This window comes from Crocuta crocuta, unplaced genomic scaffold (assembly GCF_008692635.1).
Source record: "Crocuta crocuta isolate KB4526 unplaced genomic scaffold, BGI_CrCroc_1.0 scaffold111, whole genome shotgun sequence".
NCBI classification, from domain to species: Eukaryota; Metazoa; Chordata; class Mammalia; order Carnivora; family Hyaenidae; genus Crocuta; species Crocuta crocuta.
The window spans coordinates 2,148,620-2,166,716 of NW_027527611.1; the positions used below are offsets into that span (position 1 = coordinate 2,148,620).

Sequence of the window (18,097 nt, forward strand, 5' to 3'; positions counted from 1 at the left end):
CGGGCGTTTTGTTCTGACGCATCAGTGGGAGCAGCTACCTGTCCTTGAAAAAGAGACGAGAATCTGGAGGGTTTATGTCTGGTGCAGCCACAGGTGGACCCAGGTGCTCCCGCGTCTTGTCCGGGTTGTAGGGGAGGGGAAGGTCTTGGAACTGAGGCACGTCCCGGGAACACAGAATGGTGTGCGTGTGTGCGTGTGCGTGCATGTGTGTGTGTGTGCATGCATGTGCGTTGGGGTCCCCTCACCTGGTGCAAGGCGTTTGCAGGTGCCCAGGAGAGATGCGGCTTTCATGTCAACACAACTCTCTTTGTCTGTCCCCTTCACCTGATTCTGTGCTGAACTTAAGCCTTGAATAGTACATGCTATGAATTCAATGCTTCTCTTTCATGGTTTTGTATATCTGGTCTATACCCTTTACCTAATTCTATTGACGTATATTTATTAAAATATGAACATTTCATTCATGATCGTCATTTTATTTTATTTTTTTAAAGTTTTTTAAATTTAAATTTTTTTTAATTAAAAATTAAAATTAAAGATTTTTTTTAAATTAGATTTTTTTAAATTTACATTTATTTATTTTTGAGAGACAGAGTAAGACACAGCGTGAGCGGGGAAGGGGCATAGAGAGAAGGAGACACAGAATCCAAAGCAGGCTCCAGGCTCTGAGCAAGCAGTTAACACAGAGCCCAATGCTGGGCTCAGACCTATGGACCTTGAGATCATGACCTGAGCTGAAGTTGGACGCTTAACCAACTGACTCACCCAGGCACCTCTAAATTTTTTTAATGTTTATTTGTTTTTGAGAGAGAGAGAAAGAGAGTGTGAGCAGGGGAGGGGCAGAGAGGGAGACACAGAATTGGAAGCAGGCTCCAGGCTCTGACATGTCAGCACAGAGCCCAGTATGGGGCTTGAACCCAGGAACCATGAGACCATGACCTGAGCAGAAGTTAAACACTTAACCAACTGAGCTACCCAGGTGCCCTTTATTTATTTTTTGAGTTTATTTACTTATTTTGATTGAGGGAGGGAGAGAGAGAGAAAGAGAGAGAGCAAACACTCCGAAAAGGGGCAGAGAGAGAGGTAGAGAAAGAATCCCAAGCAGGCTCCACACTGTCAGCCCAGAGCCCTATGCAGGGCTCGAACCCATGAACTGTGAGATCATGACCTGAGCCAAAATCAGGAGTCAGCCGCTTAACAGATTGAGCCACCCAGGCGCCCCATGATCATCATTTTAAACTTGGTTATTACACGGTGACCACTGTTGCTCAATTGGCACGACCTTAATATATGAGCCGATAAGGAAAATATACATAATTACACATCTCAACCCATGAGCTGCCGATTAACTGAGTTATCTCACTTGATCTCAAGAACTTTTGAAATGTCTTTCCCACTTTGAATATCCTTAATACTATATTCAAAATTTAACTTTTCTCTCCTTGTCGGCCTCCAAAGCTCAAGTACAAATCCCCATGAATTGATATAGAAGTTCTGGAACTGTATTTTATCTTACATAAATCTAACCTGCATAGTTTGAAAAATATTTTTTGTTGGATCTCTCGTGATATTTCCAGAGAGGGTTATTAAGGCCATGTCCACATAATTCTAAAGCTATCAATTACTGAAATCCAAAAAAGAACGCTCTAAAATAAACACACAAACACATATATAAACGAAGTCTAAGTAAGAGTTATCTAGACAACAGGTCATAAAGTTGCTGGAGTTGGCTAACAAGATAATATTTTTAATTGTCAATATTTAGAATTAGATGTCATATAGTTTGTGAAATACCTATAGATCCACTTTCCTTTCTTATCTCTCAGTGTTAGATTCTGTAAACATTTGATCAGTTGCTCACATGCAGGGACAGCCCCTTTCATTGTGGAAAACCTTCAGAAGTTTCCCTTATGCCCTGTGAGCTTTGATCATTGATGCTGTCTGTGGGCCTTTAAACATTTGATTTTGTGAACCCTTATCTAGGCCAAACCTCCGGCCGGCCGAGCTGGGCACATGTTTTATTTACTTGACGGCTGACTCTGGTTAAGTATCCATGCTAAACATAAGTAAATAAACAAATAATTCTTAAGCAATATATTTTTATTGTAGGCAATTAATTTGCTTTAGTTGAGAGCCACAAAAATAAATATAAAGAATGCATTCCCCTATGAATTCGAGGCGTCCCAGTTTCTTGAAGGTGATCATATCTGGGATGATACTTAATTCAATAGTTTATCAGAGTTCTGTCATTTTATAAAACTTACAAATTGGCAGAATGGCACAGTTCCGATGTGTATGTCACGTCAAAATTCCTAGGTCCAACTTGAGATTTATAAGTTAAGCTTATAATTAGTAACTCATAAGAAACTGCATAAATCATGCAGAGACGCCGTGTCATTCGCAATGATGTCTGTGTGACACTCCTGTTCTTAAGCCTTGTCATTTATTTATGGCTGTAGAAAGGCCAGAAATGGTACTAGTGGGTGTCGCTGTCTGGAGGTTACATGACTTCACAGAACTTGACAGATGGGAGGTGAGGAGTCGCGTTGAATGAAATTGAGTTCAGATGCCCTATTTCTAAGTCAAAAACTAAAAAGTGGATGGAAGCCTGAAGATACTTATCAGTTCCTTAGATATTGGAAAATATTGTGCATGTTAGAAAGATGACTACGTGACCCCAGCGGCAGTCCCACGAAGCGCCTGTAATTTCAGCACTCGATGCCCTGTCGCTGGAATTGATAGGCGTGAATAATAGTTATTTTCCTAAATCCCAGCAAAGGATTCCCCTATGAAGAAGGATTCTCTTACTCTTATAATATCAGTATGGGCTTACTGGGATCCAGATTTTCATAATGTTTATGAAATTGGGACCATTGAGAATGTTAGTGACTCTCTTCTGTTTTTGGTTTTTGCAAGTTAACATTTGGAGAAGTTAAATATTCCTCTCGTCTCATTTTTGGTGTAATGCCAAAAAGCTTAAAGGTAATTTTAAGTACCTTTGTCATAGGAAGTATGGCTTCTTTTTTCTCAAAGTTGCACTCTTTTTCTTTTTCCTTTTGCTATATGTACTAAGCCCCTTTATTTTTGTATGTAAAAAAAATTATGTTTATTTTTGAGAGAGAGAGACAGAGTGTGAGCACAGGAGGGGCAGAGGGAGAGGGAGACACAGAATCTGAAGCAGCTCCAGGCTCTGAGCTGTCAGCACAGAGCCCGACACGGGGCTCAAACCCAGGAACCGTGAGATCATGACCTGAGCTGAAGTCAGACATTCAGCCGACTGAGCCCCCCAGGCATCCCCAGAACCATTATTTTTTAAAGGATTAAACATATCTGCATCTTGATTTATTCTGTCATGGAAGCACTGAATTTCAGTGAATTGAATCTGTGAGAAAATAGGCTTCAGTTTGTCGATAGGAGATTCTGATTTTCCCTCCCCCTTTAGAAGGAGAAGCAATCCAACCAGCTTTGTGTGCAGCGCGCAAGTGAAGGATTACTTGCAGCTGGTCGTATAAACCACTAATCGTTCCTTACACACACGACCGTGCTTTTCTGCAGGAAACGGATGTGCCTCTAGAACTGACTTGTTCTTCTTCCTTTGACGGCGATACTCTGAGCTGCGTTGCGTTAACAAGAGCAAGGTCAGGCTCTACGCTGTCCTTTCCACCCACCTGAGCGAGTGAATCAAGTTCCCAACAGGAGGCTCTTTAGAAAGGCTTTCTCGCATACAAATGCTTGAAACCGTGGACAACTAACGGTTGTGTCGGACGCCGTCCACTCCGGGGCCGCTTGTTCCAGATGGGGCAAGTACTGTAGTGGTGGCTCGTGGGCCACACCGTAGAGACTAGGATCCACGTCTTCCCAGCTGACTCGCTTTCTCCCTGAAGACCACGTGGACTCGCTTCTCTTTTTAGGAGTTTGCCTGACGTAAAGGTAACAACGTCAGCTTCTCCCTCACAGGACCCACGCCTCTGCCCCACATCACCCCTGGACAGCTCTGCGTCCTAGGTGACAGCACCTTCAGATGTCCACACCCCCACCGAGGTGGTCTGAGTGTTCATGCCGCCAAGCTTCTGATGCAGCGGAGGAAGTGGATTCTCCGTGCAGTCTGTAGTCTCGGGGTCCAGCAGTTCCTCTGAGTTAAAATTAGACTTTCTTGGGGTGCCTGGGGGGCTCCGTTGGCTCAGCGGCTGACTCTTCATTTCTGCTCAGGTCATGACTTTTCAGTTTGTGCGTTTGAGCCCCACATATGGCTCTGCTCTGACAGAGCAGAGCCTGCTTGGAATTCTGTCTCCCTCACTCTCTGTCCGCCCCCACCCTCTCTTTCTCTTCCTTAAAATAAATAAATGAACACTTAAAAAATAAAATAAGAGATTTTCCACAATGTAGAGGTCTTCACGTAGAAGGTCTGCCGAGCACTTATCCTCAGTAGCTCAAAGCACAAGACACAGCTGTAATCCCCACTGGGAGCAAGCAGCTTGGTCCCCCATCCCCAGCCAAGGCTTGGGGCTGCCCCCAAAGCATGGGATTGGCCGCAACTGCAGGCTGTGTCGGTTGGCTTCCCTGATAGGCCTGGGGACCAAGGAGTTTCGATAGCCGGTAAAGAACATTCAGGCAGGTAATGCCACTTAGGAGTGAGAACCGGGATCGTACCCTCATCGGGGAAGAAGAGAGATGTGCCAGCCGGTCTGGGGGAGACGAGTTCTGTGTGTGCACAGGGAATTCTGTGCTGCATGTGCTCCTGGGAGCCCAGCCTCATGTTGTCAAGGAGAGGGAAGCCCAGCCTCGGGGGAGGGCATAGGCTCGTATTCAGCGTAGACGCTGATGCAGATTACAGCCTCTCCTGCCTGTAGCCAGGCTGTGAGGAGACCTGTGTGAGGGTACGTGTGTTACGTGCTGTTTCATGTGATTGTTCATTAGGGATCTCTATGAACTAGGGCGCCTGGGTGCCTCAGTCGGTTAAGCGTTCAGCTCTTGGTTTCCACTCAGGTCATGATCTCACAGTTCATGAGTTCAAACCCCGCATCAGACTCTGCACTGACAATGCAGAGCCTGCTTGGAATTTTCTCTCTGCCCCATTCCCACTTACACATGTAGTCTATCACTTTCAAATAAATAAATAAACTTAAAAATTTTTTTCAAAAAGGAATCTCTTTTACCTGTTCCCATTGCTTGCATCGGTACCCCAGGACCCTGCTAAACCGCAGATAGAATCTTTCACAGAGGATGGTGCTCTGTTGAACACAGTCTTGATTCTGCTCACATGGGAACCGCCATCCATTTTTGATGTATATATATTTAAGTTTTTATTAGCAGTTGTATGTGATGCATTAGAGGACTCATTTCTCCAGCAGTGTTTATTATACTTCAAGCAGAAAAGAATGAGCATAAACTGCTGACTTCGTTCTGAAAGAGTGTAATAAGAAGGAAATTGGTTGATGTTTGGAGCACAGTAGGGCATTCTCTGTTCTTTTTGTGAACCTGCTTCTAATAAAGTAAATTTAGGCTCTAATAACAAGACTGCAAGCACCGTGGGTATTTGCTAGGCCATTTGGCCCTGGCTTTCCGGAAAAGGCTGCTTCTATGGCTTTCAGTGTGAGGTGGCCCTTGGGAGAGGTGGGTGACCTGGCTCTAGATTTGCCACATCAGCCAAGGGAGGGGCACAGTGAGGAAATGGAGAAAAGTGTGTGTGTGCGTGCGTGCGTGCACGTGCACACGTGCGCACACATGCATAAAGTGTGTGGATGTGTAAGTGTACATATACACATGTGTTTCTGTGTGTGCGTGTGTGTGAATAAACATGTATGTGTGTGAGTGTGCATGTGTGTAGTGTTTGTGTGTGTGCATGTGTGTGCTCAAACGTGTATGGATGTGTGGGTGTGTGTGCATATAAGTGTAGTGTTTCTGTGTGTGTGCTTGTATGTGCACGTGTCTGCATAAACGTGGATGGATGTGTGAGTGTGTGTGCATACTGTGTGCTGTGTTTGTGTGTGTATTTATGTGTGTGCATGCTGTGTGTAAATGTGTACAGATGCATGTGCACATCCATGTGTGGTGTGTGAATGTATATGTGTGTGTGCAAACACGCATGGATATGTGAGTGTGTATGTGTGTGCATTGTGCAAACATGTATGGGTGTGTGTGCATACGAGTGTGAGGTGTTTGTGCCTGTGTGTGCATGTGTGAACATGTATGGATGTATGAGTGTGTATGTGGGCATATGTGTGTGATGTGTGTGCACGAACATGTATGGATATATGAGTGTGTGGACATACATGTGTGATGTGTTTGTGCATGTGTGTGCGTGTGTGAACATATATGGATGTATGAGTGTGTATGTCGGCATACGTGTGTGATGTGTTTGTGCATGTGTGTGCATGTGTATACGTGTGAACAGGTAGGATGTGTGAGTGTGTGCATGTATGTGTGGTGTTTGTGTGCATGCGTGTGTGCATGGTGCACGCATCTGTCTCCATGCGTGTGTGGTGCAGAGAGCGAGGCGCACTGATTGGCCGTGGCTTTCTGGCATAGTGTGCCTGCCCTTGTACTTAGCACTTAGCAGCAGAGCCTTCTAAGCTTCTGCTTTTCCAATAGATGTGACAACGTTACGAAAGCAGTTGCTAATAACCTACTCGCCGTTCGGTGCTGGGCGTGTTTTCCGTCCACACATGGTTGGTTGGTCGGTTGGTTTCATTCGGTTTGGATGCTCTTTTCTTTTGAACAGTTCAGATGTATTTCCCCTTGAAGTCTGGTACTAGGTAGGAGATTTCAACAGGAAAATATTTTCCTTATACGATGCAGAAAAATAATTTGGAAGACACCTCTGTATACTGTGCAGCTGTCGTCTTTAGGCTGGATTGCAAATTGCAAAATTGTGAGTTCCAAGCACTTTTTCTTTTGCAAATGATTGCTAGAGCCTTGCGTTTCATTAATAATAATTGTGCTCAGTTGCTTATTGATCTGGAATAAATCCTTGAATAGGTGATTTCTCCTTCTACTGTCTCAGGAATTCATGTTACAACATAGCTTCACCAGAACAGAGCCCCGAAAGCTCAAATAATTGTTAAACTGTTTGATTTTGCATAAATAAGTTTTATCTCCATAAGGAGTTGCCTATGTGTCAAAAGATGGCATTGAGTTAAAAATATTGCAGTGACTGTTTTCCTCTTATTCTCAGTGTTTTAAAGGTGCAATTCCCTATAATAATGACGCGCATTACAAGTCGATTGGAATAAATGTATTGTTAGCACCTCCGAGGTTATGAAGTCTCATTGCATAAAGCACGCAAGTGGTGTCCACTGTGATCTCGTTGAGGACACAGCGCTCGCCCTGTGCCGGTACAGTGCGCACCAGAGCGGGAGCCTGCCTCGGCCGGAGATTCGCGGAGGCCCCGTTTGTTCTGGGGGGGCTGTGTCCACCTCCAGGTTCTTCCCAGTGTCAGTGCCTGGGGGTGGGGGGGCGGTGCCATGAATTATCTCGCGTTGCTTGAGGCCTTTGCACTGTTCAGCGTCTGGTGTCTGCTCTTGCCTGCGATCACTCACTAGCTGCTTGTTGGACTCCCATCCAGAGACATACGATTGCAAATATAAAAATAAGTGAAGCCAAGTGAAATGTGAAATGAAGTGAAATTAAGGGCTTTTTAATCTGCTAACTACAGTGAGGGTTAATTTTACTGTTAAAATTTTTAAATTTATCTCCAGTATTGGAACTTGTAAATCCATTGGAGAGTATCCTTAATATATGCAAAATATAAATACATACTATTTACTACATAAACTATATTTTATTAAAAAGATTGTACTGATAGTAGTTGCTAGTACAATGTTTTCTATAGGGTCTTTTTTTAAAAAATAAGAAAATGCAATTGCTTTTTAAATTTTATTTGTAAACGACAATTAAATAATCAAAACACAACAACTACATGTTTCCTCGTTATTAACACTCAGAATGGAGTGCTAGTATAATTCTCTTCTAAATTAAAAGGAAATTAAGTCCGCATTCACCTGATATTTTTTACAGGCAACTTTTATTGTCATTTATTCTACCTTTTTAAAAAGGCAATTCATATCATATACTCTTTTCCCCCAAAGTCAACGCTGTCAAATTTATTCTTGGTATGTGTTTTACTACTTCTAAAGCACACAATTAAGTTTGTACTAATTGCAAGTTGTTTTAATTCTGTTACTACTAATAACTGTTTTACTTAGGATGGTAAGTGGCAACTTGGAAAAGATATTGTTTTAAAACTTACTGAAAACATTAGCCGTAAGAAACTGTATGTGACCCCAGTCCTGTAAATTCTAACCAACCTAACTTCTTACACATGAGCTTGATTCTGTCTCTTTCAGCCTATGAGCTACAGAACTGCCCGGACCCACCTCCTTTCCAGAATGGTTATATGATCAACTCGGATTACAGTGTGGGACAGTCCATATCCTTTGAGTGCTACCCTGGGTACATTTTAATCGGCCACCCCGTCCTCACCTGTCAGCACGGGGTCAACAGAAACTGGAATTATCCTTTTCCAAGATGTGACGGTAGGTTAATCATTCTTGGCAATCATGTAATTTTTCGTGTATATAATCGTGCGTTAAATGATTAAATGAACATATTAGAGACTCCATTAACTTACCAACAAATATTTATTAGCAATCTGTTCTGACAGACTCATTCTACTTAGTAAGTATTTCAGGAATATCATATGGCAGTAAGTTAAAAAGATGAATAAATAGGCCTCGCCCTCAATGGAAATTATAAAGAGAGCAAAATAATAAACACAAATTTTTATAACGCAAAACCAGACACAAGAGATACATGAAGAAGGATGGCGTTTGCTTGGGAAGTGATCAGGGAACTCTTTGTGATGGCCGTGGCTCCACCAAATCATGGGATTAGTGGAAGAAGGGACGCTTGTTCATTTTACCCTAGATGTTTTTTATTGCATAACTTTTACAGTTAACATCTGTTTCTTTGGTATTTCAGAAAATGGGTTTTATTTTTGCAGTGGGCGTGGGAGCGTATACGTACTATTTTGCTACCAGACGTGGGGCGTCCGGGGTGGAAAGAACAGTGTGGGCAAGGGCGTCCTTAGAAACAGCCATAGGAAACAAGGAGAGTAGTGCAGTTGGTAGCGCCTGACCATCAGGGTTTGTTGGACAGGTGGGAACCGGGCTGACGCTCAGCGGTGATGGGGGGACTCCGGGCCATCAAGTCGCCCTAGTCTGTGCGGGAATCACTCTTTAGAGCCTCTGTATGGTGACCTGATTTGTTTTGATGGTTTCACAATTTTCGTAATATCAGTTGAAGTTAATAGGTCACGTACATTGTTTATGAAGAAAGCACATGAAACAGAAAGTTCCTGAGAGCCTAATATTCTAACATTATAAATACAGTGCCTTTGAGTGAAAAAATAATGAAATTACTGACTCTGTGGCCCTTTGAAATGCTAAACATTTATATCCCAGGTGGCAAAAGGGGAAGGCAGCTGCCTGGGTTTCAGTTTCTACTAAAAAAGNATTATATTTCTCACCCATATTTTTCCATTCTATATTATTGTTTTAAAAACCTATGAAAAGAAATTTTAGCTGTATTTTAAAAAAAACCTTAGTCTAATGCACATTTATTAGCATATAGAACAGCATTTAAAAAATTATTTTATAAAACTGAGTACAACAGTAGCCCGTCTGGTGCTCTTTATTAAAACACGTCAGGGCGCCTGGGGGCTCAGTAGGGGGAGCGGCCGACTCTTGATTCGGCTCAGGCCACGATGCCGTGGTTCGTGGGGTGGGGCCCACGTCGGGCTCTGTGCTGACGGCCAGGAGCCTGCTTGGGATTCTCTCTCCCTCTGCCCGTGCCCTGCTTGTGTGTTCTCACCTGCGCCAAANATTGAATAAATAAACTTAAAAAAAAAAAACTTAAAAATCTTTTTTTACTCTTCGCCATTTAAAACTTCATATATTTGATATATATATAAAATAGGTTGAATTGGCACAATTAAGCCCTTTTCGTGTTTGGAATCTTCCCCTGAATTCTTTGAATTCATCTATACATGAGAGACTTCTTGGCTTGGATATTAAAAAAGTATAATTAAATATTTAATTAGGCTTCATCACTTTTTCAAGCTAAGTCTTCAAGTATAGAAATAAATGCTGGCTTAGAGTTATTTTGTCAGCATGAAAATAACGAAATCTGTTGTTTTTGATGGAGCTCGAAGGGGAGGGCACCTGTTGTGGTTCCACCATGAGATGTCCTACTACCCAGAGCTGGCCGGACGGAAGCTCAGGTCCCCCAGGCGCCCAAGCATGCCCACGAGTCCTGACACCCACAGAAAATAGGAGATTTACCCAAACCACCGTGANGCCACCCAGGAGCCCCTACTCTGTCATATATTATATTAGCTATTACATAATACTACAGCTGTTATATGCTCTGGCTGCGGTTTATAACAAGGAAAGGACACCTTAAAATCATAGAAAAGGATGCATCCCTCTCTCAGAACTGACGGGTGACAGTGCGCCCTGAGGAGCTCACCTGGGTGGCAGTGCCCAGAATTTTCAACCAGGGCTCCGTTAGGCAGGCAGTACTGATCGCCCAGTGGTTGATGCCAGCCTCCAAGCCCACGGATACCCTGTAACGCAAAGGCCCCACCTCAGCCACGTGGCTGGTCTTTCTGGCATGACCAGCCCTGCCCTGGAACTATCAAGTACCACCAGCCCCCCACCCCCCCATGAAGCTAANAATGCTTTACTGCACAAGCATTTTTACCATCGTGTCTCTCTTCGTATCTATAATGTCACAGACAGACTAAAACACAACAAAACATAAGATTCATATAAAATTATGTCATAAATTAATTTTTCTAAGCAGCATCCAATGTGTGGTTAATGTCCTCTCCATGTTGGATTCAATTCAAAAACAAAATAAGCAGAGGATATCATTTTTTTATTTTTATTTAAAATGTTTTATTTATTTCTGAGAGAGCAAGAGAGAGACAGCATGAGCAGAGGTGGGTCAGAGAGAGAGGGAGACACAGAATCCGAAACAGGCTCCAGGCTCTGAGCTGTCAGCACAGAGCCTGACGCGGGGCTCGAACCCATGAACCGTGAGATCATGACCTCAGCCGAAGTCGGACGCTTAACCGACTGAGCCACCCATGTGCCCCGAGGATATCATTTTATAACAGAGGTTATTTTATTTGTGAGAGGTTGTATTTCCAAAAACATATATAATAAAAAAGAGGGTTTGCTAAGCGAGGGAGACTATTCACATGTTGCTCAGTGTCCGCTTAGACTATGGGCAAGCCCCTCCAGGACAGCAGTGCACTCTGCTGATTATCAGTATACTCACCTAGACTGCATTTCCTTTATCCACATGGTTTTTTAGTTGAGATTTATTCTTGGTGTACAGGACAAATGCACTGAAAGACAGTCTTCTAAGATCCAGCCCGTACACTTGCAACAAATCTCAGAATAGAACATAGATACTATGAACAACTTCTAGCATCCTCAGGAAAAACTGAGCAATTCAGATAATTATGACTCAAGAATTCGAAATCTTTTTTTTTTATTTTTTTATGTTTATTTATTATTGAGACAGAGAAACAGAGCATGTGTCAGGGAGGGGCAGAGAGCGAGGGAGACACAGAATCCGAAGCAGGCTCCAGGCTCTGAGCTGTCAGCACAGAACCCGATGTGGGGCTTGAACCCACAAACTGTGAGATCATGATGTGAGCTGAAGTTGGATGCTTAACTGACTGAGCCACCCAGGCGCCCCAAGAATTTAAATCTTAAGACATCAGTCCTGACAAACATATGAAACTAGTTTATATGCACATGAAAATATTAATATGTTTATTGCATAAGGATCAATTCTATAAAATTAGCATGTTCTAAATTTATTTTAAAAAACATCCTGGGCTAAAAGTATGATACCTATTAAAAGAAAAAAGAAGAGAAACATAAAGGGTCTTGAAGTGTTTTGAGAAATTCAAGACATTATTTTTGCCAAGTAACCTAATTATACAGAAGTCTCAGTTAAAAAAAGTGGATTATAATTTTTAAAATATGGCTTAAAAGACTTGTTTATTGATTTACTCACTGTAATTTGATAATCAATATGTATCTCTCCTTACAAATACAGTGTAAAATTTTTAGGTATTTTGTTGACCTAATTAATTTTCTCTTATTGAAATACTTTTATAGATATAATTTTAAGAACTTTTTTAAAGTTAAGCACCGTCGGGTGGCTAGGTGGCTCAGTCAGTTAAGTGTCTGACTCTTGACTTCAGCTCGGGTCATGATCTCAAGTTTCAAGTCCCACATCTGGCTCTACACTGACAGCGCAGAGCCTGCTTGGGATTCTCTCTCCTCTCTCTCTGTTCCTACCCTGCACGCTCTCTCTCTCTCTAAAAGTAAATAAATAAACTTAAAAGATAATTTTTAAAAAGCATATTTAAAGTTAAGTGCTGTCATGATATTCCTCACCTAAAGATGCAGTAGTATGTTGATGGGGAACTATCTGGACACAGACCGTCATTAAGATACCTTAATACGTTGCAGTTAGTGAACTAGCAACTGCTTCCAGATTGAAAGATTTTCTAAGTAGAACCCTATTTGATTGCAGAACCCTAATTGACATGAGAAATGCAACTAGCCAAAGAATATGTTATTATACACATAGTTTTGAAAATTAAGGCTTACCGAGTTGATTGATAAATACAGAAAATAATCTCTCCTAATAGTTTAGAATAAAAATGACCTTCTGAAGAACACAACTAACTTGTATTCGTAAATGTTATTTTAAATATGCCCATTATGAAACAATTTTAGGATAAAGTGCACTGTGTCTCTCTGTCTCAAAACCATCATAAGGAAACCAAAGTGAAGAAAAAAAATAGGTCAGAAATACCTATGGTGCTGCGTACGTTCTATGAGATTAGGCATTCGGTTCCTGGGTACATTAATAGTCAAGAGTTTAAAATTCATAAATATTCATCCCAGATGTAGGTATTTGTTGTTTGGTACCATAAGCTTTCTCTTCACACTCTTATTAAGCAGGAATCTTAATATAATCCTGGAGAGAACCATCTATAAATTATCTATAACTGTCCTAGTGGATATTTAGGGTTTTTAAAATTTAATTTCTGATTGAAATAACTTAATAAGCTCTTTCTATCCAACTCAATTCAGAGAAAGTCGCTTGGTACATTTTTTTTAAGTGGAGAAAAAGCATAATGAAGAGATAGATGTCTCAGTTTAAATGATTAAATGAAGGGACTGTGTGTCTCCACCGCCCTGTGCTGATGTCCACCATGCCCACCAGCTCATCTTCCAGTATCTTTGGGNGACCCTTGATTTTTCCAAGTGTAGCCAGCCTCAGATTAAATGAAGGGACTGTGTGTCTCCACCTCCCTGTGCTGATGTCCACCATGCCCACCAGCTCATCTTCCAGTATCTTTGGGCTTCACGTGAGCTTGAATTGGTGAGATACACTCATCACTTTTTGTATGAGCCTCCTAAAAGCTTCACGTTCTCAAATGGCGGTAAAATGACCAGAATCCACGCCGTACTTCAGGCAGTGGTGCAGATTGGTGCAGAGTGGGGTTGGGTAGGAAGTGAGGATGGGGGTGAAGGCTACTTAGACACAAATAGGCACTGAGTAAATGCCGTCCGCTCCTCAGATTCAGTATAGCCAATGCAGGCTCTAGAAGCTGATGAAAGTAGACACCTTCGGCCTCTTTATGTGCATATTTTCCTCTGGAGAAACACCTACAGAGGTAACTGAAGAATTTTCATTAATTATACTTCACACAGCAGTCCTTTGTCACAACCTGTTGCCGACACACGTGTGCACAAAGGGTGGCACACTAACACTCGCTCTGGCACTCCTGGCCACTGCGTGTGCGTTTTCCCCACAACGAGCCATTCTGCGACACTGCTAGAGAGCTGCGTCGGAGCACAGCTCTGCCTCTGTCTCCCCGTGGAGAGCTTCTGGTCTCACAGGTGGAAAGTTGAGTCCGGCCAGGCCGCCCCTGCCCTGCCCTCCCCCTTGGGATGCCAGTCGCATGTCCGGGTCGCCACCGGTGCTTCTCAGAACCCCCTGACTCCCTCCTCCTACCGGGTTGATTTGCTAGAGCCACACAGAGCTCAGGAAGACGCGCCCCGTATTATAGGGCAGCAGCCACGTGGAAGTCAGGCAGGGGCAGCGTGTGTGGGGACATGAGCAGAGGGCCCCGTTCTCTCCGGGTGACCCATCGCCCCAGCACCCCACGTGCTCCCCCCTGGGAAGTTCTCCAGACGCCATCCTTTGGTGCTTCCCAGGTCATCTCATTAACACACACTCAGCCGGGCTTGAAAGGCTCTTGCTGTGAATAACAACGGAAACCTTTCTCTCTTTCGTCGCACAGTGTTTGTCCCAGGATCTCTGGAGCTCTGTGCACGGAACAGGGAGAAGGGCAGAACATGTACATTTCTTGTTGATAAACCCCGACATCGCAGTGAACATTCACAGGTCTATAAGTGGACGTGGGTTTATTTACTCCTCATCTCTGGGAAGCGAGGGGGGACTGGCGCGCATGCGGCTCCTGGCTGAGACGGCTGTGAAGCGCGTGCCTCACGCGCTCTCCCCCCGCTGGCCAGCGGGGCCCTGCCTGTCCTGCTGTGACTAGGCTCACAGGCACAGGGCTGGCGGCCCGCCAGGAGGAGGCGCCTCCGCTGGGCCGTGGTGCCTGTTCCTCGCGGAGCCTTCACGACCGATCCCTCCAGCTCAGAGTACGCTTTGAACCTCACCTTCAGGGAGGGGACGGAGGGGACGGACCCACGTCATGCCCAGTCAGGTCACACGTCCTCTGTCTCTGTGGAGGTCAAGTGAGATGCCACCCAGATGAGCAAGTCTACGTGATGACAAAGACTTCTCTGGGCTAAGAGACCGGGGGACATTGTAGAGGAAACGTCAACTCCTTTTCCATAGGGTCCTCTTCTCTCTCTAGACAACAGGGCAAGATTTGCTTTGAGGAATTTTGTTTGCCTCGATGGGATATTATTACCTCTTGTGACAAGCAGTGTTTGTTCTTTCCCTCATCATACTTATATGAGTTGACTTTTATACTTATTTTGCATTTGCTTCGTATCTTTCTTGGTCACCATTCAGTAAGCTCTACAAGATCAGTGCTCTGTGGTTCTCTGCTGTGTCCCCTGCTCTAACCTAACGCCTCCTGGTACATAATAGACACTCAGTAAATACTCACTGAATAAATACATGGTGCACTAATTATTTGAATATCATACGCAAGGAATGGCGAGGATATATGACTTGCTCAATGTCCCAGAGCTAGTAAGTGACACAAAGAACTTCAGAACCCAGCAATGTGTCCTACCAAGAAAATTACCATGTTGTTTCCTTTGCCCTTTAAGAGGTGGCCTGATCCTTTTTCATTTGCTTGTTTTGTTGTATTTTATCACCACTGGGAAGGGTACTACTGTATATATTGTGGTTATACAATTATAAGGTTCAACCTGAACAGTCAAAATGCACACGGGAAGTCTTGGAGATTATAGATTGCAGGTCAATACCAAATCAACAGCCTCAGGCCCACATACAGTATGTCAGCCCAGCGGCTTCCGTGTGTTGCTTCCTGAAATATTTTGTGGTGATTCTTACTCATTTTCAGTTTATCAATTATTTGTTGTCTCTCACTTATTGTGATCTGAGTTAGGCAATGGGGATCAATGAAAGCAGGTTTGGGGTGGGGATGAAAAGGAACACAGTCCCTGACTCCCGGCTGCTAATAGCCTGACAGTCTAACGGCAGAGAACTGCTACAGTTAATTACTGCCGCATAATAAGTGAATAACCCTGGCCATCAAGGGCCAAACCACCTTAAGGGAGCAGTAATATTTGAGTCAAGTTCTGAAGAAAGGGATCAGCTCACCCTGGCAGCAGAGTAGGAGAAAAGCATTTGAAGGCTTCATGTAGAGTGAATATTTGCATGATATTTGGAGGGGAGAGAACGTAAGAGAACTTTCTGGGGGCACCAGATTATACAGGTTATAAGTGTCCCTGTGCTTCATTTACAAAGCAAGATTTGTCTGACTTCAAACCCCACTTATCAATAATTATGCCATAAAACTTCTAAAATGTTCTCTCAGACCCTGTCTTTTAATGGATTCATGCACAACTTGGGCCAGATTCCATCCATTGTATCCCAGGATATTTTCTCCCTCCTCTGAAATAAACATGCAGGTGTGTGATTAAGGCAGCGATGTACCATACTGCCTCATGGCATGGCATCAGTCGTGACTTTGAACTGTTTATTGAAGTGGTTGTTTTTCTGTTTTTTTAAAACATAGTTTGGTCTATGTTCTCCACCTAAATTTTACACCTTTGGTGACAAGTCTTTGAAAACCCCAGAAGATTCATGCTAGGAACAGCCACTCATCCTACATCTATTGGATTTTGGTTGATTAAAGCATCTACTGGTTTATGACTTTGATGTATTATACCACCGTCCGAATGTAATAATGCATTCAGATTATCCTGCTAATATATAGTCACTTCATTTCTCCGTAGATAAGACAAAATAATTGCCATGGCAACAGGGAACACCAGTTCATTAAGTAAAATAAACATAGACTGATTAGGGATGGTGAGTCTTCAACCACTGAAAGCCGGTGAGATACGAAAATGCTTCAATAAAACACCATGTACATGATTTTATCTCATTTCTTCAGGTATAGGTCTGCCAAGAATTGATAATATTTTTGTTTTAGGCAAATAGACTTGGATGTTTAAATAGGTGTTAGAAATCTTACTTAAAACAACAAAAATTTTCCATTATGTATTTATGCATAATTTCTACATAATCCCTGTATCACATAGCCAATGGATTATCAGCTCAGTCACACAGGATATCTGNGGGAATGACTTTATCCTGAAGGGATTTTGAGTGTTTGGAGAATATATTAAATGGAACTTAGATAACTTAGTTCAGAAGTAAAATTCATCTAAGGTTTTAAGACTTCAGGGGAATTACTTTGACAAAGTAGTCACTGAGAAATATTCCACAATTATTGTTTCTTAGAAGGGAAATTTCGGCTAAGGGGCTTGAGAGACTTAGAAATATTTAACTGTGTCCTTTCTAAAGCTGACTGAATGGGACTTAAATTTTTTTTTTTTTTTTTTTTTTTTTTTGCTCCCTTTTCAGCCCCTTGTGGATATAATGTAACTTCTCAGAATGGCACCATTTACTCCCCTGGGTTTCCGGATGAGTACCCGATCCTGAAGGACTGCGTCTGGCTTATCACTGTACCTGCCGGCCACGGGGTCTACATCAACTTCACCTTGCTGCAGACTGAAGCTGTTAACGACTACATTGCTGTTTGGTAAGGAGAGCCTTTGCATAGAAGTGATATTCAGTTGTGCCAGACCGTTCCTGTACCCACGTACATGGTGCGTGTATGCCAGATGGACACAGAAGAAATGAAGTTACTCCGCAGATACGGGAGAGGAAATTTACCAGTGACATCAGGAGATGTAGAGAACAAACGTCGTGGAACATGTTTGAGTGGTAGATAAATCCAGGGTTGTTCTGAGTATAGAACAGCCCAAGCTTATTTTATTTCACATTTTTAAGTGTGCTAAGACTCGGCATGACAGGAGTTTGAGGCCCCTGGAAGTGGTGAAGAAGTCCTTCCCCAGCACCCTCCCGCCCCCCTTTGTAAAACCTTGTAGAACCGCCCTGCCTTGTGATGTGTGGGAAATCCCACTGGGCCAGCAACCCGGGGGAGGGGTTCGGTTCTGGTCCTCTGCCCAAAGGGCCGTGTGGCCTTGGGTAAGTTGTCTGTGTGACCCTCGGCTATGCTTTCACGTCTGTGGAGAGGACTCCCCTACCTCTGCTTTTGGAAGTGAGAGGATGTGGGGGACACAGAGATTGCCAAGTGCTGGCGGGAGGAGGAGGGAGTACCCATGGGTGTGAGGAGGTGAGCTTAACTTGGGTTTAAAGAGCCATGATGTGCTGCCAGAATAAACTTCCACGAGAGCCGGAGTAAGAGCAGGTAGCAACGCGGCGTGCATGCGCGAATGTGTCTATGCCTGTTGGGGAAGTT

The 18,097-nt window shown here is 43.3% G+C and overlaps 1 protein-coding gene across 1 annotated transcript in view; it reads left to right on the top strand.

The window, feature by feature from the left end:
* The window catches only part of CSMD1 (CUB and Sushi multiple domains 1), a 1,564,948-nt gene that overhangs the window by 1,398,349 nt on the left and 148,502 nt on the right, over positions 1 to 18,097 (top strand). Inside the window, exons 41-42 of the mRNA XM_077771883.1 lie at positions 8,346 to 8,534; positions 17,197 to 17,374. Of these exons, the coding sequence (XP_077628009.1) occupies positions 8,346 to 8,534; positions 17,197 to 17,374 (367 nt within the window). The remainder of the gene's footprint in view (positions 1 to 8,345; positions 8,535 to 17,196; positions 17,375 to 18,097) is intronic.